At 41.2% G+C, this 12,855-nt stretch overlaps 1 protein-coding gene across 3 annotated transcripts in view; it reads left to right on the top strand.

The window, feature by feature from the left end:
• Window positions 1-988: 988 nt before the first annotated feature.
• Window positions 989-12,855, top strand: part of LOC116067696 (tensin-2-like) — a 35,415-nt gene continuing 23,548 nt past the window's right edge. For 2 of the 3 annotated variants that reach the window (XM_036001788.1, XM_036001787.1), the window contains exons 1-3: window positions 989-1,837; window positions 9,509-9,614; window positions 9,760-9,797. In XM_036001788.1, coding sequence (XP_035857681.1) covers window positions 1,715-1,837; window positions 9,509-9,614; window positions 9,760-9,797 — 267 coding nt within the window. In that variant the 5' untranslated portion in view covers window positions 989-1,714. The remainder of the gene's footprint in view (window positions 1,838-9,508; window positions 9,615-9,759; window positions 9,798-12,855) is intronic. The other variant, XM_031324201.2, reaches the window with a different exon arrangement.

Genomic DNA, 12,855 nt, shown 5'->3' with positions numbered 1-12,855 from the left:
GTTTAAACCTGTGTGTATGTGCACCCTATAGCCACCCACCCACCACCATTAGCCCCCACCCGTGTTGCTATGTGAATCAGCAGCTGGTCCACACAGGAGGGTCTTTCCTTCCACTTCAAGCCACAACATGACTCGGGTTTGCGTCATTCAGGACCCTAGATGATGTATCTGTGTGTTTTCTTCTTGGGCGGAGCTGCTTGGGAATGCAAAGTGAATCTCAGTGTAAACTGATAATAAAGTTGTATCTTATTGTATATCAAGTGAAGTTTGCTCAGTACTCATTTTAAATATAAAATTTGTCATGGTCAACTACACTGAGTCTGCTGATGTCAACACTGGAACTGAAATACAGAGGCATCTGTGAAGTTGCTGAAAATGTTACTAATGCACTTCTTCATGCATGTTGATGGTTTTGTCGCCTAATTTAGCTTGTAGCCACAGATTTGTCTCACTTTAAACCAAGGACCGCTTTGTATGGTCTAACTGGAGGCCATAAACATGGTTTTAGAAAGAGCTTATTGTTGCAGATTTTCCCCTCACAACCCTAAAACCTCCAGCTTGAAGCAGTATTTTGTCTGGAGAACCCAGTTTGGAGAAATTGTGTGTGTGTGTGTGTGTGTGTGTGTGTGTGTGTGTTACAGAGAGAGCGCTGTAGGAATTCAACGACGGGAGAAGCAGATCTAAGATTTAAGCACAGAGCCTAACATTGTTTTCATTTCAGTGGAGAGCAACTGAGGGAATAAAAGAGAGGACATTAATATTGGTGTCATGCATCCTATCAAACAGGGTCCTGGACTTCATTATTCATTACATCTAGCATTTTCACATCTAAGAGAGATATGCAGACATCCTGTTTACTGAAAACCCACACAAGCAGAATAAAGCCTTTACTTCCACACAGCAAGCTGACAGGAGGAAGAAGTGGGATCAAGCCTACATTATGTTCTCATGTGCAAAGTTACAGAGTCTAGAGGGATGACGTGTGTGAAAGAAGCTCTATCTAATCACTCCCCCATGAGGAAGAGGAGAGTGAGAGGGGCTGAAGTGAAGCCAAAGGGAAGGGGAAGGGCCTGACATCAACAAGCCAAAACAGCTGCCCCCTTCTCCCCCATGGAGAGACAGCAAGAGGAGCCTGATGGAGAGAGAGAGAGAGAGAGAGAGAGAGAGAGTGAGAGAGGGGAAGACTGGAGGGTCTGTAAGTGTGGAGCAGAAGAGAGTGGCGTACGAGACATTTGAGGGTTTGTAGAGGCGAAAAGAAGAGACGAAGGTATTGGCAAGTGGAAAGGGGGAAGGGAAGAGAGAGGTGGTGAGTGTATGCTTTCAGGGTGAGGATAGCCACGGACAGGGAAGAGTGTAAGAGCAGAGGTGGGGGAAAGAGTGGAGGGTCTGTGCTTGGTGACACTTGTTGGAGGGGTGAAAGAGGAGTTGTAAGAGGAGAGCGGGAAAGGAGGGGGGGGGGGGGGTCATCTAGGGTGGATTTCAAGGCAGGATAAGCTGTCAGAGAGAAGGGCAGAGGTGTGAGGAGTCACTGGGGAAGAAGAAACATGTTGGAGAGGAAGACGTTAGCTGTCGCAGAAACATAAGGAGGCCCTTCAAAACATGAAGCGCTGAAAGGAGGAGAAGAGGACCTTCTGGAGCAAAGCACTTGTTTGGAAGTCGGGATAAGATTTGAGGGAATTAAAGACACAAGGCAAAATAGGTGTCTGCTGGAAGTATGGGTTGCATTAACAGCACCAGCGCCGGCAGGATGAAGACACATGGACGTGATACTGACACAGGAGGAATCCCCATAAAGGCAGACCCTGAGGTGCATTCTGGAATCCTTCAGCTTGCTGAGGTGAGTACTGTATATAACTGCTCTTTAGGAAACTGTAAACATTGTGGTTGTACATGGCAGAAATGTCTCTCTTATGATCATACTGTATGTTAAGTCTATTAGTTGCTAAAGGCAAAGAGCATTTTGAGGAACAGAGCAAAAGATCATGATGTCCTGGATGTTTAGATGTACATTGTTGTTGTAGTTGTTTCAAATAGCCATGGATAACCATAGATAGTGTTTGTCGCTTGACTCAGCAGAAGAAGCTGAACTTTAATTGTTATACCTTACATTCACCACATACTATTTATAGGCATCAACCAAAGGAATCCAAAGAATTACCTCTGTTTCCAAATTAGATCCAAAGCACTTCTCTCTCTCTCTTACGAAATATTTCTCCTCTGTATTCTTGCCAGGATCAAATAGAACAGAAGCATCTTGTGCTGCACATGCTTGCATACCAGAGGATGAACGTGTGTTTTGCAGGTCCCATTTTAGACCTGCATCAGAAGCATGAATAGAGAGGAGATTTGTCAAAAGTTTGATTTTGACAGACTTATAAATATGGCATTCCTACTGCACTCAAAGGGATCAGTTGCAATAAATGAGAAAAATAGATTCAGATAGTATTGGACGATCCACTTGATCTCTGTTAATCATGTCTCTTGGGGGCGAGGTCAAGGTTCAAGAGGAAGTGGTTTAAGTTACTGTCCGGTTCTGACCCGCCGTCTGCCTGGCTGCTGGCTCTATTTAGGAACATGTATGGATTTAGGAGCAAGCCCCGTAAAGCCTCTGGAGGACTTTTATAGAGACTTATAATAAAAAAGTGTCTGTGGGTTTAGTACCAAGGCTACGCACAAGAATGTGTGCATTCTCGCATGTCAGAGTAAAACGACAAACAAAAAGAAAAGTAATTTTAAGTAATGTCACTGTATTTTCACACAATGCTGCGAGGTACTGCACAGTACATTTCTGGATCTTACTGGAACTAAAACATTACTCAGATCACATGTGGCTTCAAATCCCCTAAAGCCCTGATTGTGTGTGTCTTTCTGAATTTATTTGCGTGTGTGTCTAACCATGCCAAATTATGATAACATAGTCCCAACTGAATGGGTGGACTCTGCAGTGGAGAGGAATGAAATATGTCATACATAACCAGTCCAGGAGTTCTTTATGTTGTTTGTAGTATCTGCTTTTTTTCTTTGTCTCTCTCTCTCGCACATGCAAACACACACACACACACACACACACACACACACACTCTTTCCCGCACCTATTTTCAGCATTTTCATGGCTGTTTAGAGGTGACAGCCCCTGTTCATGCAGGTTATAAATACCCTGCCAGAACTAGAGCATACCCCTGGCTCGCCACCTGCTCCCGTCCCTTCCTGAGTGGATCATGTGTGTGTGTGTGTGTGTGTGTGTGTGTGTGTGTGTGTGTGTGTGTGTGTGTAAGCTAGAGGTTGTGGCTCCTGCTCACCAGCATGTCATCACTAGTTAGGTGTCACTGAAAAAAACACTCACACAGACCAAAGCATTTAGTGCAGAAGGGGTGTGTCACTGTACTCTGTATTCATTTACAGTGTGTGTGTGTGTGTATGTGTGTGTGTGTGTGTGTGTGTGTGTGTGTGTGTGTGTGTGTGTGTGTGTGTGTGTGTGTGTGTGTGTGTGTGTGTGTGTGTGTGTGTGGGGAGGGGGGTGTCATGTTGTGAGGACATAAATCATTTTACAGTCACATTTTAGTTTAGTTTATTAGGATCCCCCTTGGCTAACAGGGGCATTGTGGGGGCTTGCCTTCCTTTTGGGGACAAAATGCAAGTCCCATAATGTAAATCATTACATTTTAGGCTGAAGACTTGGTTTAAGGTAAGGTCCTAAGTTGTTCGGTCCTAAGTTGTTATTCCAAAACAAATCAGGAATAATAAAATGCTACTACTGCTGCTGTCCTCACAGTAATAAAAAGCTCATGCAGCCACAGTCATAAAGAATTCCATTATGCTTCTGTTGCTGCCTCTCCTCTGTTACAATGGAAGTGCTTCGGGCTCTCCGCAGTGGTCAGAGATGCTTGTAGAATGACATAGGCTTTGGCTGCAAAAATCCAAATGGGGTGGGGTTCTTTAATGCTGCAATGCAATACTGCAACACTGCTGATAGTCACTGGAGCCTCCAGAGACTGAATGTCCACTCATCTGAAGTTCCCTTTTACTGGTATCAAAAGTACATACATGTCACAAACACCAAGGCTAATAGTATTTGTTGTAACTATTTTTATTATTGTATATTTTTATATCTTAAGTTCTTATTTACCTCTCTCTTTTATTGTAAAGCACTTTTTATTTTCACAATTATTATTATTATTATTATTAATAATAATAATAATAATAATAATAATAATAATAATAATAAAATGCTCAACATTATAAAACATTAAACAAATACTCTCATTGTCATTGGATTGTATTATGTGGCACATGCTCCTAAAGTGGTAGCAGAGGAAACAGAATCCTGTACCTATGCACCTGAAAACCTTTAATATTTAACTTAAGTTAAAATGTGTATAGAATGAGCATGCATTTAACAGGAAAGAATTTACTAAAAAACCTAAATGTCATTAGTTGCATCAGGAGGTTAACTACGTAATTTGAAGTATATAATTCAAGCAGCCTGTCCCCTAAACTTCCAAAATAAGGGCTATGGAATAAAGGGATTTGAACATATGGGTTTGTAGATTAAGATATGATTCACTTAATTTTAGGGACATTTGCAACATAGGCTAGATACCACTAGCTCTGCGTCATTAAAAATAAAGTTATACTACTGTTTGTCCACCAGGCGGTGCTATTGACTCGTCCTGCGTTTTTAGTTTGAACTTCAAACTGTCACTGGCATCAAACGATGAATGGCGGTGAGGTTTCAACATGGAACTGATGAAATAATGTTCATCCAAAATGAAATCATCTCAGATGTTTGTCTCTTGAAAGAGTTCATAGACCTTTAAGAAGGATAAGACACTGTACTCCAAGTCATTAACCTGCAATATACCAATGCACTCGTTATGTTTTTAGCGAATTTAATGCAACTGTACAACTTGGCTCAGATGTGCAGCCACAAAACCCAAATTTTATAAACATGTACAAAACATTTGTAATTGAGTTGGCCCCAAGCAAATGGCGAAAGAAAAATCAATTCAGTGTCCAGTCACATTGAGCTATTGATGTTATTTTGGTATTTTTAACTTCTGTAATATCACGTTACTTATATAATACTTACAATAAGATTCTTAATATTGAGATGGTTTAATGTTGATATTTTATATCTTGATATTGATATATCCAGATGATATTATATATAGCCTAGCCTTTGAGAAATATTATAGCATTATTAAACTTCTCTCTTGTAGCAGAGAATTCAGTAGATTTAGATGTTTGTGTATTCAGGATATTGTGGAATATCCTACTGTGGAAAAATAGTGACTCTGATAAAAGTTGTAACTTATCTTTACTAAGTCTGGACCAACTAACTCCTCAATGTTGTCCTCTAGTTTTTTATCCTGCTGGTGCTCTCATGTCAGGTTTAGTTGGTTTAGTTACACATACAGCAACTCAGTGGGCCATCACATAAGTCCAATCGATTCAAGCTCCACAATCCACAAGTTATGTAATAACATTTAAAATGTAAATGGCTGGAGGGGATGATGATCCTCCTTTGCCCTCACATGCCCTCTTTTTGTCAGGTTCCCAGGCCTATCGTCTCTCTTCCTAAATCCCATACACAAACACACACACTAGCACCCACACAGAGATCTAGATTCAACACATTCAGTGGATGCCATGGTTTAGAGCAGCTTCCATTCATCATAACAGCAGAGTCCATAGTATGTCAATAGTCCAGTGTTACTCTGCTTGTGTGATTATAAGATCAATACATGCAGCATAATGGTAATGTGTCCCATCAATGCCTGCGAGCAACTGATCAGTATGGGTCAGTGATCAAAATAAACAATGTTTTTCCACCAGAGAGGGTTTTTCTGGTTAGATAAGACGAGAGGGGCACCTGGAGAGCACAGACCTCCAGCAAGGCCAAATATCCTATCTCAATGGTAACAAAAGTGAACAATAATTTGTTATTATTCATTTGTTGTATATTTCTAACTGATGCCTTTCAATTGCTTTTCAAACACATCCTAAAACAATTTTAAACACCCTGTGTGACCCCGTTATTCTCTATGCTTTATGCTTACCATCTCCAGGCTGTTAGTAGCTTCATATTTAGCACACAGACATTAGAGTTGTAAAAATCCTCTCATCTAACTTGCAACAAGAAAACTAATACGTGTATATCCCAAAATGTCAAACTATTCCTTTCAAGCTCTGACTTGTTGCCTGTATAGTTAATGGAGTTGTGATTAGCCTTAGTATCACCTGCAAGCATCAAGTGGATTAACAACTGAAAAATTTAGTAAGAGATTGAATGTTAAAGGGGCGCTATGCAGTTTTGGCAATTTCTTTGCTGTTTTCTCGCTTTTTGCTCGCAGGTTTCTCTATAGAGCTCCCCCTACAGCTTCAGAATAGATATTTGGCAACTCTTCCCCCCCCCTCCCATCTTCTCCCTCTGGTCATGTGCATTTGTTTCCAAAAAAGCTGGCGAATGCACAGAGCCATGTCCACTGAGGTAGACAGCTAGTAAGCTAGCTAGTAAGCCCGTAACAGACAGCGATCATAATAAAAACCTTTACAGACAATAGCAAACATCCTGAGGTCACATTAACAAGAAATACAAAGATTAAACAGAGTTTATCCCAAAGATACTTACAAGTGCAACAGCAAGAACGCCAGGTCAGCATCGGATTTGCAGGCTTTTGTTTGTCTCAGTTCTCGCCATTCTGAAAACGCAGGTCCGATGTTTACTTGTGTCTGAGTCCTCGCTCGGTCAGTCTGCCGTTTCCTCTTTCTCTGTTCCTCCAACAATGCTTTCCTAGCTTTCTGCTTCTTTTTTGCCGGCTCAGCCATGACGATAGTGTGAAAAACTCCATTGCTACCTTGTTCTTATAGCTAACCGGTTCCTCTATGCGTGCAGTGCCATAAAGCATCGCAAGACCTGATATCACGTGACCGCCGGCCCATAGTTGTTTTTTTCCGCTCACAGGCGCTAGGGGGAAGCGAGACGACCACCATTCAACCCGAAAAAGTCATATATCCATTCCAATGACTCCGAAGCTGTTCAGTTAAGGTAAATTAAGCTAAAAAAAAAACTGCATAGTTCCCCTTTAATGAAAAAAAAAACAAACATTCACAGTATTTATTGAAGCAAGTCACAAATTCTGTGGATTTTGTTTTGTTGAGGGTTGGGAAGTCGTAGCAAATCAGCAGCCTTTATGTTCACATTATGTAACCAGACAAAGCTCAGGGTAGGGCTACATAAAACATGAATTATACATTTCTAGTCATAAAGGATTTAGACTGTGCACTCTCCTCTTAAGAGACATGGCTGTTTTATTATACATTGTGGTTAATAGAATGTGTTTCCTTCCCCTCATAATTTAAGATGGTGGGAGGAGAAGTGAGACTCTGGTGTTGCATAGTCAATAAAAAATGTTTGTGAGAGTGTTAGCCCCTTCACCTCTCAGAGTTAAATTCAATGCCCCTCCTGTTTGGAAAAACCCAGGCATCGGAAAAAGTAAAAAAAAAATGCCTGAGCTTTTTTTCAAGGCCAGAGAAATGCATTGAGTCATTTAACAGGAAGAGAAACACCAGTGTGTGCAGGTACACTGTTTGTGACCGTCCACCTCTCACATTGCCTCACACACATGCATGCACACACACACACACACACACACACACACACACACACACACACAAAAACCATCTCCCTCCTGATGTTTCCAGGCACCTCCTTCTCTACTAAAGGAAAGATTTAATGGTTTAATGTGCTTCACATGCTGTCAGAAAGCATTGCTTTGGGAGAGCATTACCACAGTTTTATATAAACACTTTCCTATTGTAGTATTGGAAAATGTATTGGTTTATAAAAAGAAAGATTCATGCATTATGAATCAGGACACTACATTTATTTGCTTTTAGGACACTGTGTGTGTGTGTGTGTGTGTGTGTGTGTGTGTGTGTGTGTGTGTGTGTGTGTGTGTGTGTGTGTGTGTGTGTGTGTGTGTGTGTGTGTTATACAGTCTATGGTAGGCCTATGTCTTCTGTTCTTTATCAATTTAATTTAAATGTTATTGAGTAGCATTCAGTTAAAATAGGATATTCGTACTCTTATAGTATATAAAGTATTTTTATAGTATATTACTGTAAACCTTTCTGCCAATAATACTAATATTATTATCAGAGATATGAGTTCAAATTTTGAGAAAGACAGCAAACAGTGGGTCTGTCTACGTTTGTCTCTTTCTTTGCTTTGCCCACAGAAGCTCATGTCTCGTGTTTACACAGCTGGCTAGTCCAGTGTGGTACCACCTTGCTGTGTTGAAAGGAGGGTAAGCCTGTCATCACAAAGGAAAATAAATGTCACAGTATTTGTCTAATAGTTTTGGTTACAAACCTGGTTTAGGTTTGCTTGAATGCTCAGTTTCTCTGTAGGTATGTGGCAAAAGATTTGTCTTCAAGGTAAATTGTTTATCTGTATTATTGCCATATAGTCAAGGCATATTTTAACCCAGCATTTATTTAAACCATGTTTTACATTTATTGTAATTTCTTGAGGAGAGGCAAAAGGCCTTTTGATTGGCTAATATGGGAAGGTGGATGAAAAATATAACAGCGCAGAACAGTGCAATTTAAACAAAATTTTTTGTTTTCTACTTACGCATAGGCTAACTTTAGCATAGCAACACGTTAGCATTCACAATGACAATGCTAACATGCTGATGTTTATCAAGTATAATGCTTACTATGTTCAACGTCTTAGTTTAGAGTGTTAGCATGCTAACATTTAGCATTTCAAAATTAGCATTAAACACAAAATACAGTTAAGGCTAAGGATTGCAATTGTTTGGTCATAAACTAAAGTATTGGACAAATTAAAATGTTGACCTGATGTTTACAGGAAAAGTAAGGGGGTCCCCAACATTTTTACAATTGATCCTCTGGGGAACATGAATGTCTGTACCAAATTTAATGGTAACGTCAAACCATGTAAAAGTTGTTATGATGATATTTCAGTCTGGACAGGCACACCTGGGGACCTGAAGAAAGCTAACAGCATCACAAAGGACACCACTAAAACAATGAACATCATGTCCATCTAGTCAATTACATTTAGCTTGCATGTGATCACACAGCACATTAGATGAGCGTGGCATATCAGAAAGCTGCTTGTTTTTCATCATCTTAGCTGCCCCACAGACTGAGACAGAATGAGGACAAGTTAAAAGACAAGACAACATGGTGCCTTAAACACAGCATGATATGACAGGAGTTTTTAGAGGAGGACGCTAAATGTACAGCAGGTAGGGCATCAGTGCTCATGCTGGTGTGTCACGGAAACAGCGCATATCTGTACTGACAGCAGCCAGACAGGGGACAGTGACAGTTTAATGCTGAGACGCATGCCTTGAGACGCATGGGGAAACTACTAAAGCTGAACATGTCACAACCACATACGCATTCATACGGTTTCAGTAGCATTTATTGTTTTCACCTCTTGACTAATTCAATTTTTTGTGTGTGCCTGCAGCTCGCCAAAGCAGGGAGCCACGCCTTCACAGAGAAGAGCTTCAAGAGGAAACGGGTGTGTGATGTGTGCAAGCAGAACATCGACAACCCTGGGGCTTTCTGCAAGGGTGAGTCCACGTCTCAGTCAGGTCAGGCAGAGACACAACTGACCAGCATGGATACACACCTAGACCTGACATAGATGAGCTCGCCCTGAGCGCCCTCTCTCTGTCTCACTGTCAATAAAACATGTACTCTCCTTTCTGTGTGCAGAGTGCAAGGTTGCAGTTCACAAGACATGTGAAGCCAAGGTAAGCCGAATGTTTCCTCACTGAATCCACCACTCTACCTTCCTCCTGTCCTGAGCAAATTGTGCTCCTGAGTCAGAGGTTCAGATGTTAATATGTTGTGATTCTTAAGTGGAGTAAGCCGTGTGCACTGACCTAGATGTCTGGTTAAAGAAGCCCCCCCCCGAACTGCAACCAGCCAGGTTGCTATGAGCAATTCAGTCATGTGTTAATGTGGCATAACAGGAGATCCTGAGAGTACTCGAACACCCGGGAAGTCAGTTGCTGTCTAATATAGCTTGACATGAAGCATTTGTGCTTATTAAAGAACAATAATTTACAAAACATTCTGATATTAGCATTGTCTGTGAGAAGTGCTCTTAGGCTGATCCGAAGGGGGCAGTCGTGAGCTGCAGGGCTGTAGGTAGTCAAGTCCACCTTTGTCGAGTCCAAGACAAGTCCAAGACCAGGACTAGTCAAAACCGAGTTAAAACCAAGTCCAAAGAGGTTCAAGTCCAAGTCAAGCACAAGTCCAAAAAAGTTTGAGTCCAAGTCAAGACCGAGTCCAAATGAGAGACAGTCAATACCGAGACAGAAAAGAAAAGAATCTTCTTTAAGACCACTTACTTACCTGTTTATAATTTATGTGATGTGAGAGACAGTAAATCTTCTATTATAAGATGATAATTTGCTTTATTAATTGTAATTATCAAAAAGCAAGTGCAGAGTAACACACTATAGGATCAGATTAGGCCATATTATTTACTTAAAATATAAGATGGAAATGTTTCCATTCTTGAACTTATTACTTGTCCTGAAGAATTCATACTACAAAGTGCTCACTGACATTGTGTCTGTGGCCAAAATGAAAATGATTGATACCTGATGATTAAGGTAGCCTACTGTATATGATGCAGCCAGGTGTATACCAGGCGACCAATCTCGGTGCCCGTTCTAGATGGATTTTGAATTAAACTAATACCTGTTTTCTGAACGAGCGCGCTTCAACTATGGTTTTGTTTTGAAGGAGGAAGTTACTTTAGAACAAAATCATGTAGTACTGGACTCAGTCGAGACCAACTACAATATTTGGCGAGTCCAATGGCCCGAGTCTGAGACAAGTCTGAGTCCAAATACCAACGAGTCCAAGACAAGTCAGAGACAACAGAAAAGCGTCTTGAGTCCTACTCAAGTACTACAGCCCTGGTGAGCTGTTCGGTGGGGGTCAGAGGGGGAGAAAGCACAAGAGGCAGCACAGTTTAGGGAGATGGCAGCTTGCAGAGGGAAACTGTCTGTGTGCCTATCTGTCAGGCTGTAATTAGTCTCGCTCCAAAGCGAGCTGAAGGAGAGTCTGGCTACTCCACATAGCATTCGGGGATGGGAGGAAAAGTGCTCTGGTTTATTGGCATTTCTTTAAACCAATCACAATCGTTTTGGGATGTGCTAAGCACCGGAGAAAAGGCGCGGTGCTGCTGCAAAATAGGCTCGGAAGGAACTTGTTTTGGTGGAACGTGTACGTTTAAAAGTTGTTTTAGTCATGCAACAGAAAACTCCAGATAGTCGAGTGCGGATCTGGACGCATTTTTCTGTCCGAGCCCGGCCCGCGTCCGACAGAGCAGGAACCGAGCCCGGCCCAAGCCCGAAAGGCATTAAGATATTTGTGTCCGAGCCCAACCCGAGCCTGACACAGTTAAAATCTCATTTTTTTCTCATACTAATGATACATGTATGTTTGTAGGAAGGCATTCGGAAATGTCAACAGATGAGCGCATCAGCGCACACGGGGCAACAAGCGCACGTTAACACAGGCGCGCACCTACATAATAAGCTTTTTTTAAATTTAAAATGTTCAATGCCTTATGGCGCTGATGTGACCGAGCCCAACCCGAACCAAACATCATTTCTAAATATCTGTCAGAACCCGGCCCAGTCCGTCGTGTACCGCCGGGTCCCGACGGACTAGGTTTGGGTATCTATCCTCTAACAGATAGTCTAGCTAGCTGATTTACCTTGCAGAGATCTGAGAAAAGGTTAACCACAGTCCTCATAAATTGACTGGAATATAAAATGCCAACACAAAGGAAGCCCAAGGCAACAGATATCTGGCCTAAATGAGTGAAATCTGGCGGATTTTCCAGCGGCAACTGAGCAATCCCAGAAGTGGAACGTCAAGGATATAGACTAGGCTGTAATAGATTAGCTGTGCTGTTTACTGTATTAAAGAAAATCAAGTGGAGGACTGAACTGCTTTCAATCACTGTTTTGAGTTATAGAAGCATTTTAGTTCATTGAATTTCTATTAGGGACTGTTTGTTATTTAATTAAGGGGCCACCGGAGGAGTTTTGTGGCCTCTAACCTAAAAAGTAGGGCTGGGCATATCGATCTAAATATTGATAGTATCGATACCAAGATGAGTATTGGTATCGGATCGATACTGTCGTGATGAGATCGATACTTTTGTTGCAGTTTCTCTCCCGAGTTCATGCGAGCACAGCGTCTCTCAAAGTCTGTGCGCAGTGTGCAAACAGCACACCTGTCTCTCTGTCTCTGTCTCTCTCTGTCTCTCTCTGTCTCTCTCTGCCCCCTCCCTGCTCTGGCGGAGAGTCAGAACAGTTATATTCATATTTATACATTGTGGCTTTTGTTTACTTATTTTGCACAACTGACTTTATTTTTCACAGATATCTGTGTGTAATGGAAGGTATTTTTGGTTGTGTTGTTGACTTTGTTATATTTATATTTTGTTATATTATTTTTATACCGTTACATTGTTTTATATTGTTCTAGTTAGTAAATGAAAACATTTAGATTTGCCTAAAATCTTTGTCCTGTGTTTTATCATAATCATAATCAACTAACTGAAGGGAAAATCACAATTATTCAATGATCGTGACGTTACAAGTAAAAAGTATAAAATCGGCGATACTAGCCCTGTATTTACTTGGTATCGGGTCAATACCAAAACTCCCAGTATCGCCCACCCCTACTAAAAAGACGTGACCTTCCCTTCGTCACTAACAATTTTCCTATAATCCTCCAAAATGATTTGAGGAAGAGGAATGACCCTCCCCTAGCATATAA

This window comes from Sander lucioperca, chromosome 6, assembly GCF_008315115.2.
Source record: "Sander lucioperca isolate FBNREF2018 chromosome 6, SLUC_FBN_1.2, whole genome shotgun sequence".
In the NCBI taxonomy this organism is placed as follows: domain Eukaryota; kingdom Metazoa; phylum Chordata; class Actinopteri; order Perciformes; family Percidae; genus Sander; species Sander lucioperca.
Note: the sequence above shows the minus strand (reverse complement) of the source record. Positions and strands in the feature narration are given on the sequence as shown.